The sequence below is a fragment of the Cygnus olor genome, chromosome 7 (assembly GCF_009769625.2).
Source record: "Cygnus olor isolate bCygOlo1 chromosome 7, bCygOlo1.pri.v2, whole genome shotgun sequence".
NCBI classification, from domain to species: domain Eukaryota; kingdom Metazoa; phylum Chordata; class Aves; order Anseriformes; family Anatidae; genus Cygnus; species Cygnus olor.
Window position 1 is genome coordinate 20514082 of NC_049175.1, and position 27103 is coordinate 20541184.

Here is a 27103-nt window from a genome sequence, read left to right on the forward strand (position 1 = left end):
CCGGGGGTGGGGAAGCGGCCGCCCCGAGCCCGCTTCCACCTGCCGGCGGCGGGAGGGCAGCGGGGAGGCGGCTCCCGGCTCCCCGCAGCCCGGCCGGGGCGCTGAGGTGCCCGGGGTCCGCCGCCGGCAGGACCCGAGCTGCTGCTCCGAGAGGGCTTCTGCGAGCCGCCCCCCGGCCACACGGGCAGCGCCGACGTGCCTCCGGGTGTCTGTCAGCCTGCGGATCGGCAGGGTTTAGAGCTCTTCCTTGTCACTGTACTACTGTCAATTCCATTTCCCGTGTCCCCTTTTTTATTAATATTTACAATGCATTGTTTTCAACTGACTCACTGCCCCACGTGTAATCCTTTCAGCAAAGTTAAACAAACAAACAAACACGAGCATTGCTTTGAAGTAGCTGCTTTTGCGGCAGGGATTCCTGGAACTCACGCCCTGGCCCGCTTCTGGGACTCAGCAGCTTTCTCTGTTCTTCAGGTCACAGCCTTGCCTCCAGGCGGAGGGAGGACCAACCGTCCGAAGTGTCAGCTACCCATGGGATGCCAACAGAAGGCTGCACTTCTTGGTAAGGTGACATGCTAGGCAGCAAGTTTTAAAAACAGGAAACATCTGCTCCTGAGTGCCCCCTTGTATTTCTAACATGAACCAGATGAAATAGAGGAAATGAAAGTGGGAGCGTTGACCCCAGATGGATCAGTAACCACTGACCAATTTCAGCGATATCTGACGAGGGGAGGTCTTGCACCAGGCAGAGGGAAGAACTGTACGTGTGGCCCCGTGCTAAGAGGGACTGCAGTATGAGCTCACGTCATACAGCCATAAAAATCTGCCTTGAAGAAGGACCTAATAAGTACTCAGCTACCCAAAGCTCATTTGACACTCCTAGGCACTGGTGAAGCATAGATCCATAGCAAGTGAGGCCTCAATACTTGGGTCACAGAATGTCTTGTTTTTAATGAAATCTTCCCTTCTGTCAGCATCACCTGACTCTTGGAACCAGGCTTTGCATCATGCATGGTTGTGCATTGGCCCAGCTCCCCTGTGAGCAGGGCTTTGGGGCTGGGGTCAGATGTGAGGAGCACAGGTGTGGCCTACTGAGGTCAGCACATCCATCAGGCGGGGAGCAGCACTCCGGAGTGCAGTTGCTTGCTTTCCCTTCCACCCCCACATCTTGATTTGAGGATGATAATAAAATATGCAACTTTCACATTGTAAGTATGAGAGCTAGTTGGGCAGCTCTTTGACCATTATCAAGCTGAAAGTGTTTCCCTGTTCAGACACTTATTTTGATGCATTTTTGTTTTAGTTGCCTCACTGTGTCAACTCACAATAAAAGCCCTCCTTGTTTAACCACCCAGAAATTATCAGTGAACCGTGAGCTGCAGATGACTTACCCTACCAGGGTCATAAATCAGTGCCTTTGTCCCTCCTCCCCAGCAAAGCAAATATTAAGAAGAAAAAGAATCTTTACAAATGGTAAGGGTACCTAAAAATAAGTTAAAGCATTGAGGCAAAATGTGGAGAAAGGGGAGTATTTCCTCATTGTGTTAATACATTTTTCTAAAATAGTGTCTGAAGTACAGTTAAGGAGATAGGAACTGAGTAAATTTTGTTCAAAATAGATTCATATCATAAAAGCTGATAACATTGTTCAGTTTAATACTAACTGTAAAGGCAATTTTTCAGTTGCTTAAAATGTCACTAAGGCACAGCAAATTATAACCTGTTGCTTCCTGCAAATGTGTTGACACAATTCATTAAATCAGTCGTTCTTCTTGACAGCTTTTCAATACATTTCTGGAACGTGACTCTGTAAGTGTACTCAGTGGATTATATGCAGGATCATTTGCATGTTACACTTACCCATTTCAACCTACAAGGAGGATTTTAGCCTCATCTTTTGTTCTGTACCTTGAATTCCCATACAATTCATTAGAAGTTAATCACCTGGCTTCTTTCCTTTCTCAAAGGCTATGTTACCCTTCTTTGTATTTACTCTTTTGATCTTATCTTTGAAGAGAAAACCAATTTAAGTCAAAGGGATTTACATGCTGTTACAGAAAGGTGGGTTTTTTTGTACTTTTATAGAGAAAATGCAAAAGCTTGGCAAGATGAAGCAGCTGATACATCTCTAAAATCTTTTCCTTGAAAGCGTTTCACTGGGACACACCTGGAAAAATGTTCCAGTTTCCAGGGCTGGGCTCAGTCTGGTGAGGTGCTTTCCCTGGGAGTTTCAGAGGCTTTCATATCCCCAGAGCCGGTGAAAGCACAGAACATACATCATTTCATGGGACTACATCTATTCTATGCATTTAAAAGTGATCACACATGAAGTTAAGGGTTGAACCTTCCAAGTGAACATCCCACTTTCGTCTTCAGTGATGCTATTTACAAATTCTGACTGCTGTTCCAAACAGCATACGGAAGTTAAACCTATGATTGGCTGATTGGGTGTCAAGAATAACAAGTTGACATTTGTGATATCCCTCTTCCACCCCATGATATTACCTTTTCACCTGACATTAGGCTTCAAAAAATATCATTAAATCAGTTTCATGGCTGAGCTTACTAACATCCTGTCCTTTAAGTAATTTATGCTCTCTATCTATAAAAGCCTCTTCATATATCTGTGTACCTCTGACTGTGCTACGGCCCTTGTCCCTCATTGTTCATGCCCCTATTGAAGTTAAATTATTTTGGTCACACCTGCTAATATACTTTATTGCATATCTCATTTTTGATATTTCATTCTTGTTATGTAGAAATGTTCCAAATTTAAAGAAAAAAAAGAAAGCAAGGAAAGCTTTTTCTTTTTTTTTTTTTTTTTTTTTTCCCCACAAATAATAATTGACTTTTTTTTTTTCTCCTTCAGAGATATTGTTAATCACAGAACATCTTCAGAATTTGTGATTCATACTAAGTATAAAATATATCAGTGGGTTTCGGTATCAATTCTTTGCATCCGTGTTAGCAAGGTAAAGTAAGATAGACATGGTCAAAGGAAGAAAGAAAACATAATGTCACCAGCACATGTTGATTTGGTATGTCCATTCTGTTTCTATTAAAATGTCTGTGTTGAAAGAACTTGCACTAAATCCTGGATGCTTCATCCCTTTCCTGAGGACTTAATTCTTGCAGAGTCCATTGAAACAGCAGGTTTTTGCTAACTTGCAGCCCTCTGACTGAAATGGGTCCAGGACTGCAGCATGAGGAACTTCACCAGCAGAAGAAAAAACACTGACAGCCCAGCACGGTAACTCTTTTCCCTCCACAGCCATGTCCAGAAAACAAGAGCTGTGCTTATCTTAACAAAAAATCTTAAAGATGCTGCTACATTTTCATTCTTAAACGATTTAATTTTGGATACATAGCAAGAAGGTACCACAACATGAGTATGAAATCTTCCAAGGTCCCTTCCAATCCCTAACATTCTGTGGTTCTGTGAAATGTAATAAACAGGAAAATTTTCTTGCTATGTTTCCTTTCTTTATCATCTCCTTTTTTGTCATTCCTTGCCCAAGCTAGTCTATATTCATAAGCTGTTGTTTTCATTTATCTCTTGTAAATTTTTTTCTTTCGTTTTCATCTTCTTTTCTTGGAAACCAATATAAGTGTGGTGAGGACCTGCTGTTGGGAATAATAAATAAAGTATAGGTATATGTTTCTTCTGCCTTGGGGAAATATGTTGTCAAAATATTTACAATATTTTATCACAGACTGGGTAGAATTCCATGGACAAATATTATTGAAACCTTGATTTTTATTCCCAGCATGTAGTTTAGCAAATAACACTCTTGTCCAACTTCTAGCAAAGATGTTGCAGCTGCAGTTTCTTTTCTGTCCTTTCTTGCCTTTGTGAAAATAAATCATCACCACTCTGTGGCAGTAAAACAGAGAGGTAACCGTTCACATCCTTGGTGTTTCTTATCATTGTCAAAATAAATACTCACATCTGTGCAAGTTAAATAAATGTGAAATGATGTCTTCCTTTTTTGGAACCAGCAAATACGAACAAAAGCAAGCTGTCATCTGAAAAGAAAACAAACAATTAAGATGAAATTTATACTAGAAATTCTTTATCATGCAGAAAAACAGAGTTCTCATCCCTGAAAATTCATTCTGCAGCTTTATGAAGGAAACTGTTAAGGTTATGATAAAAGTGATCCCGACATTTATGTTACTGAGTTGCTGAGATAGGTGATACCAAACAATATCTTCAGCTTCCTAAAGGTGCTAAATGCAGAACTAAACAATAAATAAATAAATAAACAAGCAAAAATCTGTCAGCCACTACCCTGGGCTGCCCATAGAAAACACGTTAGAAGAATTGTTAGAGGAACTGCATAAAAAAATGCCTGAAAGGACTTCACTGAGATCTAAATATAGTGAGAAAAAATATCTAGAGGGAGAAAATTTGGCTCTACTAGGAGGACTTCAGGCCAGAGATAAAACAAAGCATATTAGAGGCTTGTGACTTAATAGTCAGAACCATAAAGATGTTTTAAGTAGATCACTAGGGCTGACCTGAACAAAAATAGTAATATCAGAGTAATTAATGTAGGAAATAAGGTTGCACACTGGTCTGTGAAAATGATTTGTGATATGTGATGCTGAAAGTGCTTCATACTCAGACTCTTACGCCATCACAGCTAATAGTGTTCTGCAGGATTCATGAAGATCCATTTAAATGTTCTCCATTTTCAGTGCCTCAAGGAAAGGTTTGTTTAGCTTGTATATTGCCAAACACAAAAGCTGCTTAATCTTGTTCAATGTCTCTTAGTACAAGTCCAATAGGGCCATTCAGAAATAATTGATATGTTTATGGATTTCTTCTTACAGACAAATTAAGACAAATTAAATCAAGTTACAGCATACATAGTTAAAGAAAATCTGAAATAATACTTGAAGCTCTTCTATATTCACACACTTCACAGAAAGGCCTTGAGAATACCATTCAGGCTATACTAATTGTTCAAATGACTGGCAGAGAAGCAGTTCTGGCTGATCTAATAAACAAACACCTTACGGGCTCAGATAGGCCAAAACAGAGCTCCTTTGCTGAAATATCTTGACCTCTACTATTGTCAATAACAAAAGGCTGCCATACCTGTGGCAACAGCAAAGACTGTCTATCAGTCTGTTTTTTCCCCTTTCACAGAGATGTGACAGGCTGTTGGCTACTGTCCCCCAAAGCCACCCTGAGCTCCTAGCCTGGTCTCTGCAGCCACAGGTGGCTTCTGTTAACGCCATCCCAGGTCTTTGTAACTCATCAGACCACAAGGCCAGAAACGTGCCGATCACATACTGTTGTTTCTTGGTGATCCGTTGCAAAACGTGTGATCAGCGGTGATGGTCATCCAGAGAGCTCCTGGATGACTGGAGACTTGCTAATGTGACACCCATCTATAAGAAGGGTCGTAAGGAGGACCTGGGGAACTATAGGTCTGTCAGCCTGACCTCGGTGCCAGAAAAGGTGATGAAACAGGTCATCTTGAAAGCAATCATGCAGCATATGCGGGACAACCAGGGGATCTGGCCCAGCCAGCATGGGTTCATGAAAGGCAAGTCCTGCCTGACCAACCTCATCTCCTTGTATGACCGGGTGACCCGCCTGGCGGATGAGGGAAAGGCTGTTGACGTAGTCTACCTAGACTTCAGCAAGGCCTTTGACACATTCTCCCACAGTACTCTCCTGGAGAAGCTGGCAGCCCATTGCTTGGACAGGTACATTCCTGGCTGGGGTAAAAACTGGCTGGACAGCCGGGCCCAAGGCGTGGTGGTGAATGGAGTGAAATTCAGCTGGCGACCGGTCACCAGTGGTGTTCCCCAAGGGTCAGTGTTGGGGCCCATCCTCTTTAATATCTTTATTGATGATTTGGATGAGGGAATTGATTGCACCCTCAGTAAGTTTGCAGGCAACACCAAGTTGGGGAGAAGTGTTGATCTGCCAGAGGATAGGAAGGCCCTGCAGAGGGACCTGGACAGGTTGGATCAATGGGCAGAGGCCAATGGGATGATGTTTAACATGGCAAAGTGCCGGGTCCTGCAGTTTGGCGACAACAACCCCATGCAGCGCTACAGGCTTGGGGGAGAGTGGATCGAAAGCTGTGCAGAGGAAAACGATCTGGGGGTGCTGATTGATGCTCGCCTGAACACGAGCCAGCAGTGTGCCCAGGTGGCCAAGAAGGCCCACGGCATCCTGGCTTGTATCAGGAATAGTGTATCCAGCAGGACTAGGGAGGTGATCGTCACCCTGTACTCTGCTCTGGTGAGGCCTCACCTCAAGTACTGTGTTCAGCTTTGGGCCCCTCACTACAAAAAGGATATTGAGGCCCTGGAACTTGCCCAGAGAAGGGCTACAAAGCTGGTGAAGGGCCTGGAGCACAAGTCGTGCGAGGAGTGGCTGAGGGAACTGGGGTCATTTAGTCTGGAGAAGAGGAGGCTCAGGGCAGACCTTATTGCTCTCTACAGCTACCTGAAAGGAAGCTGCGGGTAGCTGGGGATCGGTCTCTTTTCACAGGTAACTAGTGATAGGATGAGAGGGAATGACCTCAAGCTGCACTAGGGGAGGTTTAGGTTGGAAATTAGGAGACATTTCTTCTCAGAAAGATTAGTCAGCCATTGGAACGGGTTGCCCAGGGAAGTGGTGGCATCAGTGTCCCTGGGGATGTTCAAGGAAAGGTTGGACGTGGTGCTTAGGGACATGGTTTAGTGTGTGACATTGGTGGTAGGGTGATCGTTGGACCAGATGATCTTGGAGATCTTTTCCAACCTTAATGATTCTATGATGATCTCTTTGGCACAAACGAGTCACAAATCTCAAGGCATGATGGGTCCAAGCTCTACCAAGGCACGGCAACATACCCAGGAGCAGTCAGCACTGCCACCTTGGCCCCGGTGAGGAGCAGATTTGCCTGGCTAAGTGTTCAGAGTTCCAGATACCCCACAGACTTTTCTTCATGGATTAGCCCAGTCTGAAGAAAGAGGAAGCAAAGGATTTGCAAGGGCCTGCAATACTACCTCAAAAGTGGGAACAAATTGCAGACTTGCTGTCTTCAGCAGCTGCTGTAAGTCCCCCACACAAACAAACCAAAAAAGTGGTAGTTACCACCCATATTTCACATACGCTGTGTTGATTATCAGCAGCAAAATGAGATTTGTGGGTTTTGCAACAGCGCTACATAGTCGATATGTGCATGTTCTGTGGTCTATTGTAATTCCTGAGTGCTTTGGCATTTTGGGGAATATCTCTTGCATGGCAGCCTGGGTCTTTATTTCACCATTTTTTAACATGGGAAAAAGAAGGCCTTTAAATAACTAGTAAGGACTCTTTTCCTTATACAAATAAGCAGTGCTCGGCTGAGGCCCCATGAATTTGGGCCGGTGATGCTTCAGTCGAGCAGGACCGCGGCTCCACCTGGTGGGCACGACACCAGCCCGAGGGCGCTGGGCCCGAGCGACCTCGGCCGCTCCTGCTCCCAGCCCCCGGCACGTTGCAGAGGGGCCACGGGGCCATGTCTCCTCCCCTCCTCAGCCCTGTCTGTGGGGCTGGGGCCTGCCCCGCCCGCCATGGGGCCTCCACCACACCTCCCCGCCCGGCCACCAGGGCGGGACTACAAGCCCCAGGGTGCCCCGGGCCGGGCGGGGCGGTGCTGCGCGCAGCATGGCCGGGTTCGCCGACCTGAACGTGCCGCAGGGCCCGGACAAGAAGGGGCTGCAGAGCCTGCTGGAGGCTGCGGCTCGCCGTGAGTCCGGGAGCGGGGCAGCGGCCGGCCCTGCGCCGGGCCGAGCCGGGCTGGAGGGGTCGGGGCAGGCGGCGGTTCGGGCCGGCCGGGGGTGGAGGATGCCGGCCTCTCCCTGCTGTGCTGGGTTGGTGTTAGCAGCAGAAGTGTGAATCCTGGCAGAGCTGGGCTGGAGGGGAGCTGAAGGCACCGTGCACAGGGCTTTCCCTGCGCTTGGGAGGCCGGGCAGCGTCTGCTGTGCCTGATGCATCACTGTCCTGCAAGGATTTTAGGGCCCCCAGTTGCTCCACAGCCTTGTAGGCAGCTTGTTCCAGAGTTACTGGTCTTGCTCAGCGTGGTTTTTATAGTTTCTTCGTGTCTTGGCCCCTTAAAGGCAGCCTTTCCCTTTATGTCATCCTTGTATTTGTTCAAACGTGAGTATGTTTCTGCGCACAATGTATCTTCCAGTCTGCTGCTGTTGAAAAGTGCAGTCTTCCTCCTTCCGCCAGCCTGTGTCCCCAGCCGTGCTTCCCATGCCTCACACCTGGCAGTTCCTAGGTCAGCCCTGTGATGGAGCAGGAGAAAAGCTGCCTGAGGCATCCGTGCCCCAGCATGGCTTGGGTTCCTGGTGCACAGCCTGTGGGTCTGCCCTAAGGGGGGGCTGGTCCTGGCCAGGAGAGCAGCAGAATATAAGCTGCAACAAGGTTTGTGTAAGTGCAGCAGGAATCTCTGTCCTTAGTTTTCCCTTCTTTTGGCCTAAACCTCCATTCAGAGTTTCCTCACAGGTCTGCATTTTCATATTCCATTCATTCTCATTGCTCCTCCCCCTACTCTGCTTGACCTGCAGTTTTCTGCAAGTGAAGTGGCCGAGACTGAGGTCTTCTCAGTGCTGAGCACCGTGGAAAAATGGTGCTGTGTCTTGCAGTCTGTATCTCTGCCTGTTTATCCCATTGTATATATATTTTTTTCCCCAACTTGGGGACTCATTTTCCACTTGTAATTTCTTAAGACCCTAGGTCTTTTTTTTTTTTTTTTCCTGCAGAATTGTTTTACAACCGGTTGCTTCCTGTAGAGTGTTTGTGGGTGATTTGTCTTTGTCAAATGTACAATCTTTCTCTAATCCCTGTTGAATGAGAAGTTTTTGTCAGTTTGTCAACATTGTTTTGATTTCTAACTTTGCCTTCTAATATAACTCTACCTTTCATACCTTTGTGTTGTCTGCAGTTTTAACAAGTATCCTGAATGTCGTTAACCATTTTTCCTAAAGAAAGTCATTAATAGGACCAAGCTAGGGCAAAATGTTTGGACCCCCAGCTTGACAAGGAGTCACTGATATCTGCTGTTAATTTTCAACCAGTTTCTTCCTGACCTTACAGTAGCTTCATCTAGAATGTATTTTCCTAATGACTCTTAGCCTGTCCAATTCACTTGCAAGCCCAGCGTAACACTTAACTGTTCATCTCCTGTATGTGCTCCGGTGCTGGCCATGCCAACCAACTGTGCTCAAGCAATCATTTGTGTTCATAAAGCTCTGCCATCAAGTGAGTGTAGTCACGACTGGGGTGTATTAAAATAAATTTTTGTACTTTAAGATGCTTCTTTGGTGAGTTAATCTTCAGAGAAAAAAAAATCAACGTGAAAGGTATATATGTACATAATTATTAATTTTGAGATATATAAGTAATGAGTTTTTGCCAGGTTTTTGTTTGGCTTTGTTTCCATTAGTTCACCGGACAAAACAGTCTTATGATGTGTGTGGTTTTTTTTTTTTTTTTTAGTGGGATATTCTGCAGTTGCTCTTAATCATGTCATCGATTTTAAAGAAAAGAAACAGGTAATTTCTGTTGGGTTTATTTGTTCTTAGAGTGTTTTCTATTGTTAAATCTACGTGCCCCTAGATACCTTTGTCTTTAAAATACTCATTTAGATGTAAATACACGTTTTCATTTGTAACAGAACTTCCATTTTATAATTCAGTGTTATTGCCCTGGAGTTAACTTTTAATATGATCCATGAACTATCCCTATATGAAATAGTTTTGTTAGGATGGTAAACTTATTTTTAGAATTGAAACACAACTTTTGTTTACGTTCTAAACAACCTATTATATTGTGAATAACTTTATTTTATTCTCTCTTAAGGAAATTGCCAAGCCAGTATCTCCGTCAGAGTTGTTTCCATCTTTACCTATCGTACAAGTATGTTTAGTTACATTCCATCTATGAATTATTATTGAGTTATAATCTTTTTCTTGTGTTTATCTGTGAGATTCTGTGCATTACATGTTAACTAAAAATGTGAAATTTGTCCGTTGCTTGATTCTTAAAACTCCCGACATTGGAAGAATGATACGCTCACATTAGAGGAGGGTCTATTCTTTATTTTAGAAATTATTTTAAAAAAATGTGTGTGAATTTTGAATCATCTTCTAGTTGAATATTCACAGTGAATACTCTTGAAATTTAGGCCTGAGTTTTGGAAATTTCTTTCTGGTTTTGATGCAACAAGATTTGGATAAAACGAACCAAGTCTGTATTTTGAATCACTGATGTACATTAATTCAGGAAATGCTTTTGCTCACAGTTGCGGCTTGCTTGGGGAACCATAGCAGTGGTAATAAAACATGCTCAGTTTTCTGCATGATACTCATTTTTTCTGTTGATCCCTTCCTCAGAGAAACACACTAAGTCATTTTTTCAGAAGGCCAGATATAATATCCAGCATGTCAATATAAAACAACAAAATTAGGGAATTTTAACTACACACTTCTAGAAATTTTAGTGTAGGCAAAAAAATTGAGCAAGGCACCATTTTCTTTTATAGTGGACAGGGTGAAAATCACCACAAATTTTTGCTTTGGAGCTTTTTAAGTCTTGAATTATTTTTCCTTCATAGGGGACATCTAAACAACTTAAAGTTTTAACCCGTCTGACACTTGTTGTTTCTGATCCTTCCCACTGTAATCTCTTGGTAAGTATATTCCGTATATCAATTTGCCAATTTTTATTATCTTCTCTCAGTGAATGAATGAAGCTTTGGAAGTTGTGTAGGGGAAAGCTTCATGGATTTCACAGGGTACTCAGTACTGATTTCTCAGGTTACATCTTTAGATGCTAAAGCAATTGTGAAGGGATGCTGACTTAGAAAGCTGGATATGATTCTGTTGATCGTTTGTCAGTATGGGATAGCAGTTCTGTTATTGGTCCTTTTCTTTGGTATCTGGATTTCTGTGTGTACGCTAGAATACCGTGAGCAAGCCCTGTGCCTGTTTGTAGCACTATGTTATTGAGGGAAAAGCTGTAAGTGCCTATCTAGGTGTATGGGACAAACCCCAAAATGACTTCAGAGAATTGCTTGCAGTAGAGACTTAACTATACGGTTTGATGACTATTGGCTTTGTTTTAGTACTTGAAAACGGGAAGGGGTTTTTCTTATTATTACTTTGGTCATAGTCACTGTGCTTTGTCATCTGCCAGAAGTCAAAGCAGTAATTGTTTCCTCCTTTTGCAGAGATCAACGTCCTCAAATATAAGGTTATATGACATCATAGCAGTATTTCCAAAGACTGAGAAACTGTTCCACGTAAGTACGATCTGATTGTTAATGCCAGTCCTACAACAATTTACGGTGTCTTGGACTAGTTTGAATGCATGCATGGGGCTAATTAAACAATGTCGGCTCCCAGATCCGTGGACAGACTGAAAGGTTGGGAGAAGTTGCAGGAGGGTAAAGGGCCTTGGCATGACTTGTTGGAGTCTGAAACATCTGCCTGGTCAGTGGACTTCAATGCCCTTGCCCCGTGGTTTCCTTTATCTGTCTTATACTGAGAGTGAGGAGAGAAAACATCATTTATTTATATATTTGAATATTGTCAGCATGTAGTAAAATTATTTCTTGAACTGTTTAACTTCCCAGACTCTTGACAGATTCCCCCCAAAGCATTTGCTGTCTTCTGTTAGCACTAATTGTTTCTGGTCTCTGAAATGCCAGGAAATGTGGGAGAATTTGGAAGGAGAACTCAAGTGGTATTCTGAGAGTTACCTTCTTTCTTTTAGTCTTTCGTCTTCTCTTGGAGGTTTTTCCAAACAAGTAGTTTATTTTTTTTTCTTTAACTTCTCTTTTTATTACTTTGTCTCAATATCTCTTGCTCTTCTTTTGCTTTAAAACGCAGCTAGTTCTGGTTGTCATAGCATCTCAAGAACAGATAAAATAAAATTTCCCGAAGTAAGTATGGCTGATTAAGCACACCAACCCTTGCTTCGTTGCCAGACTGGGATTTTTGATTTTGTTTTGAATGTTCAAGTTGAGTGAGAGAAGCTTCACTTCTTTGACTTCATGATATGTTTGTTACTTTGCCTGCCAAAAAGAGCACTGAAGCTGTACAGAAGTAGAACAGCCTTGGGGAAATACACAAAGGGCAGACTGTCACTTTCTCACCCAGATTTTCTCCTGGCAGTTCAGAGAGAACTTTATACTGAAAACAGCCTCCACAACATTTGGGAGTTTTTAAAGGTGTTGCTGTATCAGTGTTACTAAACAGATTCTGGGGTTTGTGGTTGTGGAAGTGCTCAGAGTGTGCTAGTGAGAGAAAATAGTTCATGTGAGTCATTTTCAAAACCTTTGTTAGGACTTGTTTGTAACCTTAGCCCAAGACTGCTATTTTTTCACAGTGGTTTAAATTACTAGAAATGCAAATATTTTGCACAAAAAACCCATCACTCTATCACTTCTGTGATCTTAAAAAAGCAAGGTGTTGCAAGTGTGTTTGACTATGAATTGTTTTGGTCCAGTTCTGGTGTACTACTGCAGGAGATACTCAGCGTTGCAAGCTGATACCTAAATACCATTAGGTGCAGTAATTCTTCAGCTGTTACTAATGGCACCAAACATCGTATCGTTCTATTTTACCCATCCTGAATAGACTCTCCCCGTCAGAACAATTACTAGTTTTAAAGCACTGTCCAAAGCAGAATGATATTGGCTCAACTTGTGGGGTGATAGGTGTTAGTTATCTCAGTCTTTCTCATATCTTTAATTAAAAAAATCTAAAAATACGTGGGAACAGCAGGTGTGAGTGTTTTGATTGAGCATCTGAAAACAGGTCAGCTTTTTGTCAAAACGTTTTTATTACAGAAAAATGAAATTGTAACACATCTGACCCATTGCAAGCTCCTATGTTGTATCATTAATGCTGAAATGGATGAGTAGGTAGAAGCAACCTATCTCTGTTATCATTGGCAGGTAGCAAGCAGACGTGCAGTTTGAAGATGTGTGCTGGAACACCAAAAGCAAATGTGCATCTCTTTGGAAGAATGCAGATTTTACTTCCAAAGAGAGATTGTCAGTACGAAGCTTGGTCTGTTTTTTCAGATAGGTACTCATCAGGACTAGGATGTAGCTTTAACGTATTTTATCACATTAATATGATATTCTTCTGTTTGGTTTTTCTAAATTATTTCCTTTTTTGAAAACTTGTTAATGTAAAGTATGAAGCAAGAGGCTATATAAGAAGGTGGACTTTAAAGAATCTTTCAGCAGAAGAATTCAAACATTAATTGTAACAGTGACAGCAGGATTGCTGGATTGTCCATGAGCCCATCTTAATTTCTATCATGATTGTAGTGCTCTTGAGCTGGGGAAGAAACCCAAGCATGTTTCTTTCAGACTGCATAAGGTAAAGACCTTCATCCTTACATGTTCAAATTCAGAACAGGTTTGTATGTTTGTCTTTTGTTTAAAGCTTCGAGGTTTCTAAGCGTTGAGTGGAGAGCTCTGTCAATTTTGTAGAGGTATCAACAGGGAGCGTCTGGCACATGGAGTCTCGATATATACCTCTGGCTCTTATGGCTCGGATCTTTCACTGTTAAGGATAAAGCCTTATAGGGTGGGTCTTGCTCCATAAATTATATTTTTTAATTGGCTGTTGATAACTTTGCATTACCTCAAGAGCATCATCTTTCTCACCAACAATTTGGCACTTAGTTTCTTCTCCACAGAGCAGGATTGTTCATGTGTTTGTAAGACATACGTGACCATTGGAGATGTGCTTTCGTTTTAGCATGGCCTAAAAATAGTCTGTGCCTTCTTGTCACAAGCAAAGGAAGCTTTCCAGTGACTGAGAGGGGCAGTGATGTGTACTGAAAGATGTGCTCAAATTCTACGAGTAATTTGTATCCTCAAGGGTGTGAGGAAGCTCTGTTTGCCAAGATAATTGTAGAAAGTGCTTCTTTAAGGCTCTCGAAGAGGATTGTTTTGGGCTGCAACTGGAATGCCCACTCTGTGCCAGTGTTAAGGTCTGGCCTGTTGCTTTTCAAAAATGTTTTGTTCTAATATTTCTGTTTTATTCATGTTAGTTCTGCCTGCTGTTTGCAGGTAACTAGAAAATAGCCAGTATCTACAAAATCGTGCTCATATAAGTCTGAGGGTGTACTGCAAAACCAGGTTTCAAAGTTTATTTGTAAAATGTTTGCCAAAGCAAACCTGGCTGTCTTCAGGCTATCTGAGCACTGACAAATTTATTTTTGGCTGTCTGCAGTTTCCCAGCAGATGGGGCTCTTGCCCGCAGTGCGGCCAGGGAGGCACTGTGCTGTGCAGTTGCTCCATGGTGTTTTCTGCATGAGGTTTGTGCACTTCAGATCCTTTTAGCGGACTGGCTAACCTTAACCTGCCTCTGTGTGTGACTTGTCCAGGAGCCAAAGCTGGGCTGAACATTGGAGTGTTTGGGGAAATCTTCTTGCCAACTTTCCGTGCATTCGGGTATTCCTCTTCATGGGGAAGTATGACTCTTAATTTTGTTTTTCCTCGGTGGTGTTTTCTGATGTGTTCTTGTCACTGGAATCCTGTAGTTATCCTGGCATTTGGGTCACTCCCTTTCCCACTGTGCTTAATTTGCAAAATGGAAAAGAGTTTTCCAGTGTTTCTGGAGCTGATTAGGAAGGCTTGTTTTCTCATTGCACGGGGCGACTTGCCTGCTTCTGGTGTGTATTCTTGCTTTCCTTTGTTTTTTGGCTTTCTCTCTTTCCTGAATTTCCTGTGGCCTCACTGACATCTTCTCTAGGACATGAGTTCCTGTAAATCACCTCTGTCTAGATGGTAGTTTGTACCCCACATAGGAAAAGGATTAAATCTGGCTACAGAAGGGCTAAACTTGCATTTTAGACTTGCATTTGTAGGAGATTCAACCCGTGTCATGCTTAACAGAGTTGGAAAAGGCAGGGCACGTGGATAAAGGTTAGCTTGAATGGCCTAGTAGAGACAGTTTAACATCAAAAACCATGTGGTTGGCAGGATCCTTGAATTGTCTGGATGTGTGGTGCAGGTCTCTTCTCTGGAAGGGAGTGCTATCAACAGCTAAGAAGCATTCCTAAAGCTGGGCCTCTGCTCTCATCTCTGTCCAAATTTCATGTGAACAAACTGGTAAAAGGCGCGGTTGCAGAGCTGCAGCCAGCCCTGCGTTAGAGCAGAGTGCAGCCACCCTGCAGCCCCACTGCTTTCATGCTGCCACAAAGAGGGATGAATGGCTGGCACCTGGCCCAGGTGTGTTTGGAGCAGTTGCTGGCAGGTTTCTGAATGCAAAGTGTTCCCCTACGCGCAGAAAATTCCTTCTGAACATCTTCAGCACACTTTATCTTCTTTGTTACAATGCCACTTACAGACATTAATCTGGTTCTGTGTAATAACCTTTACAGGGTAGGCATTATAATTCCTACAAGTCTTGTGTGCATGAGATTATATGTAAATGAAGGGCTCCCTTTTATGTCCACTTAATTTTCTCTGTGTGTCAGTGTGGACTTTCTCCACGCTTTGTTCGTTCCTTCCCACTATTAATACAGAGTATAAATTGTGGTGCAGTTTCAAAGCTAAGCTTTTAAACCACGACCTCAGGTGCCATCCTGAGCCTTCTCCAGAGACTGGGTTTTCAGAAAGGGTTGTATCTTTCCTGCCCAGCCTGGGAGGTGAGGCACCGTGGATTGGGCCCAGTACTGGGCATGTGGCAGCATCCATCACTATCTAAAATTGTGCTTCTCTTTCAGTCTTTTCTTGGTTGTTGCTGGTACCATCATAGAATCATTTACATTGGAAAAGACCTCTAAGATCAAGTCCAACCATTAACCTAGCACTGCTAAGTCTACAACTAAACCATGCCTCAAAGCACCACATCTACGGGTCTTCTGAATACGTCCGGGGGTGGGGACTCAACTACTCCCCTGGGCAGCCTGTTCCAGTACTTCACAACCCTTTCAGTGAAGAAATTTTTCCTAATATCCAACCTAAACCTCCCTTGACGCAACCTGAGGGTATTTCTTCTTGTCCTGTCACTTCCTGCTTGGGAGAAGAGACCGATCCCCACCTTGCTACAACATCCCCTGTGCCTCCTTTTCTCTAGGCTAAGTAACCCCAGTTCCCTCAGCTGCTCCTCGTTGTTCTCTAGCTCTTCCACCGGCTTCGTTGCCCTTCTCTGGACACGCTCTAGCACCTTGATCTCCTTCTTGTAGTGAGGGGCCCAAAGCTGAACACAGTACTCTAGGTATGGCCTCACGAGAACCATGTACAGGGGGACAATCACTTCCTCAGTCCTGCTGTCCATAATATTTCTGATACAAGCCAGGATGCTGTTGGTCTTCTTGGCCATGTGAGCACACTGCTGGCTCATATTCAGCCAGCAATAATAAATAGCTGGTAATAACAAATGGTAAAAATATATTAGCTGCTACACTACAGTTAGAGAATGAAGGGCAAGGGGCTGTTCCTGGGCTGATCCCTTTGTAAGCAGGGATTGTCCTTCATTAGCTACGAGTTCTTTTGCCAAAAGCCAGCATTGCTTTTGCATGTCCTGAGTCAGATAAGAACAAAGCAGGAAGTCTTGCCTTTGGGTGGTCATTATTTTATTAGAAAAGCAGCTCTGTAAGTGAGAGAAGGCTTGGGTTTTGGGCCTGAAATGCTCAAGCTTTGCACCAGTAGCCCTGCTGGTTTATTGTCGAATCTACAAGGCATAGCACTTCTTCATTTTAAAACTAAGCTGCCTATGGAGAGACATTTGTCGCATTAAGAAATTAAGGAGAGTATCAGTGCACCTAATGTTGATTACTTGTTTTTTGGCATATCTAATAATCTGTTCCTATTTCTTTGCTATAGATTGCTTGCACAACTCTAGATGTGGATCTAGTATGCATAAATGTAACAGAAAAGCTGCCGTTCTACTTCCGAAGGCCCCCTGTGAATATGGTAAATTTACATCTAAATTGTTTTCTTGTTACTAAGTTCTGTATTTAATGTCAGCCTGAGTTGAGCTTCTGCAGTTTCCCTCCCGCCATTCCCATCCAAGTGGTTCTGTTTATTTTCTCGCATAATCTTTAGTATTGTTTTAGATGTCCTTCACTTCAAGGCCTCCACTGCAGCATTTAATACACAAGAATGTGTTTTTTCACTTCCTCCTTTTTGTCCTCCACTTATGGAGGCAGAAATGGTGTTTCCAAGGAGTGGAAACAGAACCTTAAGGCTACTGCTATGCTAACAAGTGAGTTGTGGTGGTGTTGCTGACAAACCTACCTCCCAAACCAGAAGTGATACAGCTGCATCAGAATAGATAAATAGCCTGTGATTTAAATGACAGGAGAATGTGAATGGCAGTGTTAATTTGGGAGAAGGATATTGCCTTAGTTATTTGGAGGATGACTCTGTTGAATCCATATTTAGAGGAATGTCTTGGCAAATAAACCAAATGTGGGATTGCTAAATACCTGCTGTGGGACACAAGTTAACTGTCAGCATGTATCAAATACTTTGTTAATGCAATTTTGCCTACTGTAAGTGGCTTGCCAGAAAACTTAATCTGAACGTGCAGTTAGGTGAATTAGTTTTTTCCCTCTGAGTTGAGGTTTGTTCCACATGGGTGTTCTTGGCTGATGTAGTCCTTCGTGGTTTAAAATTTAAAGCTGGAACTGGCCAGAAATCCTACTTCTGTCTTCTAGAGAAGTTTTGACCTAGAATAAAAATAAACAATAAACTAGTTGAAACTGTCTGAAACAGAACAAAAGTAGCAGTCTGGAATTCACCACAGGCTGGGAATTCCAATATTCCACTTGGAACAAAAAAATGTTATGTGAAATGCTGTTTAAAAATACCACCTCAAATTCTAGCAACTGACCCAGATGTGGAGCTGGGAGGCTCTTGAAGCCCAATATATGCCGATATTTTCCTTACAAGCTAATTCTCAGCATCCACACTCCTGACTTGAAGGCAGTCTGTCTGTCAGACTAGTTTTGTGAATCCTGGGGCAGTCAGCTTTGGTTATTGTGATGCCAGACTGTCAGGCAGCTGGAGTGGTGGGGATGAGGTTAAAAGTCTGTTTACCTTGAAATTGGTGAATTGCCATCACCTGTTTTGATTTTGATAAATTCAGGCTTTTGTTCTTGTCTGCAGATGTTGGGCCAGTAAAATATTTGTGTACATAGCTTCTTCTCTGCTTGCATGCAGAGGTTATGCCTGGATTAATTCCATCTGTTTTCAATTGCTGGACTCTATTACAGTATTAGCATTGCAGCATTTTCTAATAATATTGAGTATAAAGCACAGAGCAACGTTTCAGGTGAAGGTATTATAGGCCAATGAACTAGCTTTGAATGGTGTCTTTATCACTAACTCACTGTGTATCCTCCAAGAAGTTGCTTAACCTTTCTCAGTGCTTGCGAAAACAGCAATACAAGGGTTTTGGTGCTTTACTTTGACAGACAGCAAAGGATTTTAAAGCAACTGAAAATGCACTAAATATCACTGTTTGGAAACTCCTGTGAGCCATTGTTTTTTAAAATTGTCACAAATACTGCAGTATCCTGTGAGATGGGAGAGACGGAACCTCATTGCTGCTTTTATGCAAGGACAAATTCCTCATTTGCAAGACGTGGTTACTCTGGGAAGCGGCGTTCTTCCTTATTGCAGGCAGTGAGGCTGGAGCAGGATGGTCCTGAAAGTTTCCAGACTCATTTCTAATCAGCAGGGGTTACCTGCCTCCTCCTCTCTGTGACAGTGGAAAGCCAACTACAACTAATAAATAAATGGTATTTGTTTGTTAAACCTCATTTTTCTGTCTTCCCAAGATTCAAGTACACGTACCTGGTGTACTTCCCCACCTCGTCCCCCCCTCCACATTTCATGCAATGCTGTGTTCCTGCTGGAACAATTCCTCCTTCATTTTTTCATAACACAGTTAAAACTGAGAATAAGCTGCATCAATAATAGACAGCGGTTGTTAGATTGTTTTGCTTCTCTCCTTTTGATTTTTGATCACTTTCTTTCATGTGAAGGCAATAGATCGAGGCATTTACTTTGAACTTCTTTACACGCCTGCCATCAAAGACTCCACAATGAGAAGATACACAATTTCAAATGCGATCAGCCTGATGCAGATCTGCAAAGGAAAGGTAAGCTCTCAAAGTGAAAGGAAGCTAATTAATTCGGTTCAAATTCTTCTGGAGTTGTACAGACCGAGCCATTTTAAATTAGTTCGATGCTGGGGTTTTTGAAGCTCTAACTGAATCTTTGCCTGCTAATACAAGGACACAGCTATTCTGGCTCCAGATACTTCCAGCCATGCACCACTGCACACTTTGTTCTTAACTTGTCAAACTGCTGTGTTCTTTTTTCAGAACAACCTATCTGTTAGTATGGTATGCAATATGCAGAACAAAAGGGAAGAAGTAGATCTAAGGTTTGCACTAGAGCTGAAATCCATGCATCTTTTTAAAATTGCCAATTCAAATTTCTGACTGACCAAAAGCTCTTTTGGAGAGTGTAAGTCGAATACGGGGAAAAAAATAAGAAGGTTGAAATCTTGTTTTGTTAAACTGTTAGGAAACCTCCAGTGTACGAAACAGAACCAACAGCTTGCTGGCTGTAAGCCAGGGCTTTGCTGCAGTCAGATCAACTGCATTCTTCCCTGCTACTGAAACCAAGGGAAGAAGTAATCCTTGCAGCTGAGATGCCTGCACTCCATTGCTTTCATACCTCACCTTCTCCCAGGCCACCAGACTAAGCTGCCTGCTGTGTGGGACCTCTCAGGCTATATGCTTTTAACAGAGAAGCATATCATGATACATATACAAGTCAAAAGAGATTGTAGCACCCACCACCGTTACCGGAAAAGGCCCTTGCTGCTCTTAGCTAGTTCAGAGAAGCCCTGCAGATCTAGTCTGAAAGGGGATGTAGAGCTTGGAAGGCCAATTAACAGCGGGTTCATAATTACTGTGGTTCCCCTTGGTGGCCTATTTTGTAGGACAGTGGGGTGGGTCAAACACCTGAAAACACACTACAAAACATAACGAGTACTCACGTGGCCTTTCCTCAGAAGCCAAACTCTGGGAGTTAGCCACGCAGAATACTCATTTGGATATAAGGTTCATACACACACAAAAAACCTTTCCTGTAGGATTCCTTTTTGCCAGTGCTCCTCTTTCCTCTGTGTGGCTGAAGATGTTTCTCATGTGGCTGTTGATTTGTATAGCACCGGTTGAGTTAGCATCACAGATGGAGCGAGTGAGGCGTTCGGACCATGTACCTGTGCCCTTTCTTTCCACAGCTGTCAATCTCGTACATCATTTGTGCCTGGAAGGTAAATTGGCTGGAGCTGGACACAACAATTTGTTGTTAGCCTCTGGAAGAGCTAGGAACGGACTGCTAGTTTGTCTTCATTTTTTGCCTCTGGGCTCAGTACATTGCGGGCCAGCAGAGGTGGTTATTAGCCCTTGCTGGCGGTTTGTCAGTGATGTAAAGGCCCTTTTCTACCGAGATGTGGGGAGGCTGCTCCATAGGCTGCTTGCATTGACGTCTGGCATGTCATTGTCACAGGCTGTAACCTACAGTTGCTGAGCTTGTAGCAGCTTTTGGAACCTTTTATTTCTCCTCTGTTGCATTAGGGCAGAGAAATTTCCAGAAACTTACCGGTCAGGAAGGTGGCCTTGAGCAGAATACCTAAAACACGTTAAAATGTGCAGGGAACGAGGGAGGGACTCACAGCGCTCCTTCGCCTCCCATGTTTTGGTAACTGAGTGTGGTTGCTGCACCCAGAGCAGTGTGCAGAATAGCTGCTGTCTCCTTTACGCGAGGAGGTAATGTTTCACTTCGGAGCTCTTCCCTGTAGCTCTTCCCGTGGATTTGCCTTTGCCTGCTGCTCTTTCGTTCACTACCAGTACTTTTCTTGTCTACTCTTGTCTCCTTCTCCCTTCTTACCCATCCCCTAACTGGAAGCCAGCTGCCTTTGAATCGGCCAGAGCATGTCTCCAATACGCAGCAGTGAGCCGCAGTCCTGCGGGGTTGGGTTCAGGATGGCACAGCTGCTCTGGGAGCTCTTCCGAGTCTGGAAGATGGGAATTGGTTGTTACAGCTCAGAGCAGCAGACTTAAATTTCCTCAGTGAACTCTTGCAGTCAGCACCACTGAAGCTCAAAAGCACCCTTGGGATCTGTAGTACAGTCATTTTAAAAGTGAACTATGCAGAAAGAAATGTCCTAGGCTGAGCGCTGTTAAGTCGCTTTGATGTATGTATTACTCCTGCTTCTGGCGTTCCGTATGCTCAGGCAGAGTTGTCTGTCCCATCCTTTGCTCCTTGGCACACGAGGAAACCTTGGGCACAGTGTGAGCAGTGCAACCATTTCCATGCAAACAGCTCTTCTACGGTTTGAGTTCCAGCTGTGCACAGAGCGTTTCCTTCCAGTGTCTGCCCTGCTCTTTTTGCTGGGGAGGCAGCAGGACAAGCAGAGCGGTGCGGGGAAGGGAGCAAAAGCCCCACCTTGTAACCGAAGGTGGTGTGATGTGTTGGTGGTACTGACGTCAGAGAGGGAAATCTTTTGCTGCCTCAGTACCAATTCTCATTCCCACCCACTCAAGCAGGAATTCCCAAAGCTTTTTATTTGATATAAGAAAAGGTGCAAGGAATTTTTTTGCTGCTGCAGAGTTTCCACCTGCGCAAAACAGTCTTCCCCAGGGTGAGCATCCGTGGAGGTTTAGCATTAGAAGAGCGCTGGCAGCTGAGCTGTGTATCTGCCAGCCCCTGAGCATCACATACCTGTTCTGTAGAAGGGAGAGAAGGGAGGAGGGCATCTTTTTGCCTGGTGATTTTCATGGGGGTGCAAGTGTTGAGGAAAGTCAGCGTATGGTATGAACTGGCTGCCATTGCCTGGCTGCAGTCTGGCTTCCTCCGCCCGTGTGAATTTGATTAAGGCCAACGTGAATGGGTTAGGTTGTACTGTAACACGGAGAGTAGGCTGGAAGTGTGGGAGCATCAGACTGGCTAAAGCCACAATCTGTAAGTTGCTTCTGGGGTATCCTGGGCTTCTCTTCTAAGTCCATTTGTGTTATATCTCAGTGTGAGTTGTGTCATTTTTGTGGCCGTGCATGTCTTCCTCAACGTAATGCTCATCAGGTGTCCTGTGCCCAACTGCTCTCAAGGGGCAGTAAAGACACGTGGCTCCCTGTCTCTTTCAGATACTATACATAAAGGGGGCACTTCATAACACGGTGTGTTCAACTGTCCATTTCTTCTTTACCCTTACAGTCCTCTACAAGAGGTACAGGTTCACGTGTGCTTGCTCAATACCATCACTAAGTTTTATACTGCTTAGCCTATCCCTCTAAAAGGTGCAGTGCTTATTCAGCTCAGATCTCTGCGTGGGAGGTTTATAACTACAAGGGAGAGCTTCTCCCTGTGGCCCAGTAGTGCCTGGGGAGATTGCTAGGGTTTATTCATTTCTGCAAAATAATATCCATACCTGCCTAGAGTTCACTTCATCTGGGGGCATCAGACACTTTGGCAATTAATTGGGCTGTCAGCCTAAACTTAGCTAATGCTCCTGAAGTCTTTGCTGCTTGCAGATTTTCCATTTCTTGATACTGTCTGACAGATGAGCGTTTCTCTTTTTTTTTTTTTTTCAGAACATCGTTATATCTAGTGCAGCTGAAAGGGTAAGTCCTGGCTTCTTGCTGAAGTCGAAACAATTTGATGATTTACCTGCATCTGAAAATATAATAATTATATATATTAAACACAGAAGAAAATGTAATTTTAAATATGATTGCCATCTTGTATGTTTTCAATCAATATGTTTTACTAACAAATCACGTTTGTTTGTTTTTGCCTTGGTTTTGCTATGTTTTTTTCCCAGATAGGAGCTCTGTTTTCCAAAATAAGTCTTTTCTTGATTTTTGTAGTGCATCTTCAGCAGCTTGCTGTTACGTAGCATTTAATTTCACCTTCCTGACTTGACTGCTTCCCCAGATAGCCCTGTCCTACATACTCACACTCTCTCAGCCTGTTTGAGAGAGCATGCACATATCCAACCTTCTTTGTTTTGTTCTAGCCTCTGGAACTACGAGGTCCTTACGACGTGGCGAATCTGTATCCTTTTTCCAAGTCAAAGACAGCCATTAATATTAACATGTGAAAGTTCAAATTGGTTTTGAAATTTTCCATCCTTTACACTCCTTGAACTTTACACAGTGATGCTTGTTGGTGACTAATTCAATGAATCAGGGCTCTGAGTGGGTGTGGAAGGAGCAACAGATCTTGGTCACGGAGTGGCGTGAATAGTCACTGTAAATAGTAATGTCTGAGTACAGCTATAGATACGTTTTGTGTGGTGTTATGCATTGATATTTGTGTTGGGTGTAATTGGAGAAATGAATAAAAAACATAATCATAGTTTTGGGAATGAAAATCAATGGACATCATAGACCAAACCAGAGATTACTATTTAGGATCTCTAAGGTGCCAAATCTTTGACAGAAGAAGCTATAAAATCATGTTTATGTTGAGAAAGCAAAAGTTCCAATCTGAGTACTGATTACTTCTGTTCTGAATATTTCGGCCCTTAGTTTCATACGTACCCTTAAATAAGGGATTGTGTTCTTAATGGAGAGTATCTTTATTCCCTTCCTTTTAGGAATTTGGATGCATTCTTATTCCTCCCTGCCCCCAGGCGTGTATCTGGACTGTCCCTCAAAGGGGAGGCGTGCGCTCTGAATCGTGAGAACCGTGTAGGAGGGTGTGCGGGCTGGAAGGATTTTACGCGTAACGTTTCCTTCCCCCTTATAAAGAGCAGCGTGGCTCAACCCAAATTAACATAACTAATTTGATGCCATCCCTGTTCAAGGTGGCTGGGAAATTTTCAACATAATGCTTTTGAATCAGACAATCCCCTTTCCACAAAGCTGATTTTTTTTCAAGGCGGTTGCTTTTTACTTGTTTAAACATATAAAAATGTTCCTATGTTGACAGACTTTTCATTCCAAAATGACAGCTGCTTGTCCGGGAAAAAGCGATGTTGACAGGAGCCTTCCAGGAGGGCTCCTGGGGAACTGCAGGCAAGAGAATTGGGTGCGTCAGGTCTCTGCCTCTGGGTAACCGTCTGCAAGATGTCACGTTGAGTTGCAGCGTTGCTAATTCCCAGTTATTTGTAGAGTAAGCAAATCTGTCATACAGCCAGGCTTCCATGTTCTTTTTGTTCCTTTCTGTGCATTTTGATCCTGAACAAAGGTGGCAGAGGTTTGCTGTTTGGCCTGTCAGAAAGTGAAGCCAAGGCAGCTGTGTCTACCAACTGCAGAGCCACCATACTTCATGGAGGTAAGCGAAAAGCACGTGCAAGCTTGTTTAATACTGGATTTGTTAAGCTAAGTTCGTGTCAGTGCGTGTTTTCCAGAGTCTGAGACCTTACAGAGCAAGTCAGCTTGGGGTTTTACTTCCCTTGTTCAATGCATTAAAAGGAACGTGTGCAGCAAGGGTGTTTTGTCTTATCCTTGTTGCCACGCTAGCAAATCAGTGGCTAAAATGGTAGTGCTGTCTGTACTGGAGTGCTCTCTTAACCGCATTAAGACTCATAACCCATTTAGCCAAAACACAGATCTGCCTGTTGTGCTGCGTTGTGAAAATGTCACTTCTTTCAGAAGGGGTTGAATGCTGATCTCCATGATAGCAGCAGAAGCTATGTCACTGCTTCGAAACATATGCATCCCAATTTTCTTGCATTTACCTTCTTGCAGCATGACTACAGAAGCAATCTCTGTGCGGTGTTCCTTTCTGATGTTTAATTATGTGGTCTGTTTCTGACTCACTTTTCGTTGTGGACCACTTCAAACCTGAGGCCAAATCTAAAGTCCTGAGTGTTTGCTGCTTAGAAGGAAATGTTTCATATAGTATACCATGGCTTGAAGTGTTTTGATGAAAGAAAACGTCCATATGCTCTCACCAGAAGAAGTTCATAGTAGCTTTCTTCTTTTATATTTGATCATTTTAATACTAAGAAAGTAGAAATTTGACTTTTGCCCTCCCTGAAGGAATCAAAAGGTTTCCAGTTATATTATGTGTCTCAGTGTCAGTGCAGCAAAGCAATGTCTCAGTTTGTGTTCCAATCAATTTAGTCCCTTGCTTTGCAATGTGACCCTCATTCCTCCTTCTCTACCTTCCCTTTCATGTAGTTATTCATCGGTTCTTAGTGTTTCTTGATTTTTTTTTTTTTAATAGAATCATTAAGGTTGGAAAAGACCTTCATATCATTTGGTCCAACCTTTCTCCTACCACCGATTATCACCCACTAAACCGTGTCCCTAAGTACCAGGTCCAACCTTTCCTTGAACACCCCCAGGGACAGTGACTCTACCACCTCCCTGGGCAACCCATTCCTATGCCTGTTGTTTATTCTGATAGCAATTTAACTTTGTGACCGTGTAGCTATTAATATCTGCCTCTGCCAGGATTTGTTGGATAGGTAGGTTCAGTCATCTCAGTAACGTGAGTTGCTCTAAATTGGAAGCATACAGTAGAATTTGGCTTGCATCTTGCTTCAGTAGAAGTAGAGCTTGAATGTGCTCTAATTCCCAGCAGATAGCTTTGATCCCCTCAAGAGTGTGTTTCTATGAACAGGATTGTCCAGCCTGCTACTCGTCTACATAGTTAGTGACAGTGTGTTAGAAGAATTTTTGTCAAGTGTATGTGGAATTTCTCAAAACCTTCATCTTTCTTTGAAGTTTTTTTTAAAAAAAGTCACTTTGCTGTCCCCTAAAGAATACTAGACCAGAATAATTCAGCATATTTTTGGCAAAGTTCTTGCAGAGCCTCTCTGCTTGTTAGCAGAGTATCTGCAATTAGTTTTGTCTGCTTCAAATCTTCAATTTTTGCAGGGAAGCCTCCCACTAGAAGTTTTGAAATTGGATTGGGCTCGCTAGGTTGTTTAGCAAATATATGAGGAGTTTGATAATATCACATAGTAGCATTTTATGGTAATGCTGAGGGTTCTGTAAATAAAATATTACTGAATACCATGAAGCCACTTATTGGTGTGTACACAGAAGCCTCTGCCCACGTAGCTGTGCCAGCATAGTCTGTTTAAGAATCCTGGGGTATGTGAATATGTTTGTTTATTCTATTTTTAAGAACGGTATGTTTTGCTCAGAAATACTTCTTGACTTGCATTCAGGAATGCATTCTTCTCTGGCTGTGGAACTGATGAAGCCTGGCTTGCTGTGGTTTTGCACGTGTACCCCCTCAGCTCCTGCAGACCTCAGTTTTCCCTTAGGCTTGCTGTAATTCTGCACCCACCCTCAGATTTCCCAGCGTATCCCCAGGTCCTGCCCATGCAGGTTGCTTCCCTGCTGTGTGTGCCGACTGGCTGGCTGTTAGACACGTTGAATTGCGCTTTTGGGCACAGACACCTGAAGTGAGTATGTGTTAAATGCAGTAGAGTGATTTTTACATGAGGTGCTACAGCTTCTGCTTGTATATTCCAGAAACTCGGAAGAGTGCCTGTGGGGTGGTGTACACGGTGAAGAAGCTTCGCAAGGTTGAGGAGGAGGAAACCCTGCCAGCCTGCAAAAAGGCTAAGACTCAAGCTTGAGGACTGAGCCACTTGTCAACAGGAACCTCCATCCCATCTTTACCCAGCGCTAAATCTTCCCTCACCCTCCAGCCAGCTCAGTTCCTCACTTGGTAGTTTTTAACCCAGAGAGCTATTCTTCTGGTGTAAAGTGAGGAAGGCTGTGGGAATGGGATTGCCATGAGTAGTTCAACACACCTGGAAGGTCATCCTCTTGCTGGGCTTCTGGCGAAGGTCAGGAGGGCATCTCTCCACCCTGTTCTAGGTCTTCTGGAATCAGTGCAAACTTGACAGAACGTTTCTAGCATAAACTTTCTATTGTACAAGTGTACTCTTTTTTTAATAAAAAATGTTTTCAAGAATGCATGCCTTTAAAGTCTAGCTCCTACAGTTTTTCAGGTTTTGAAACATGTCTCTGTACTAAGTCAGTAAAGTTTAACTTCAGTGGCCTGAGAGAATAATTGTGCAGTAAAAAATGATCTGCTTTCCTTCTCTGTTTTGTGACCAACGACTATAAAGAAGATGCCAA

General features: G+C 43.3%; 1 protein-coding gene across 1 annotated transcript; it reads left to right on the forward strand.

Moving 5' to 3' along the window:
* Positions 1-7586: 7586 nt before the first annotated feature.
* RPP30 (ribonuclease P/MRP subunit p30) lies at positions 7587-27024 on the forward strand. Its single transcript, XM_040563945.1, has 11 exons — positions 7587-7742; positions 9497-9552; positions 9860-9916; positions 10614-10688; positions 11229-11300; positions 16854-16943; positions 19022-19138; positions 22643-22672; positions 23068-23105; positions 24250-24329; positions 26489-27024. The coding sequence occupies exons 1-11, from the start codon at positions 7661-7663 to the stop codon at positions 26593-26595; spliced, it is 804 nt and encodes a 267-aa protein (XP_040419879.1). The 5' UTR covers positions 7587-7660; the 3' UTR covers positions 26596-27024.
* Positions 27025-27103: the final 79 nt, after the last annotated feature.

Bases quoted from the DNA above. Each gene is read 5' to 3' on its own strand.
- RPP30 (XM_040563945.1), top strand. From the start codon at position 7,661: ATGGCCGGGTTCGCCGACCTGAACGTGCCGCAGGGCCCGGACAAGAAG. The intron at 16,944-19,021 runs GTAAATTTACAT...TTTCATGTGAAG, and splicing joins GAAGGCCCCCTGTGAATATG to GCAATAGATCGAGGCATTTA. The intron at 23,106-24,249 runs GTATCCTTTTTC...CAAAGGTGGCAG, and splicing joins CCTTACGACGTGGCGAATCT to AGGTTTGCTGTTTGGCCTGT.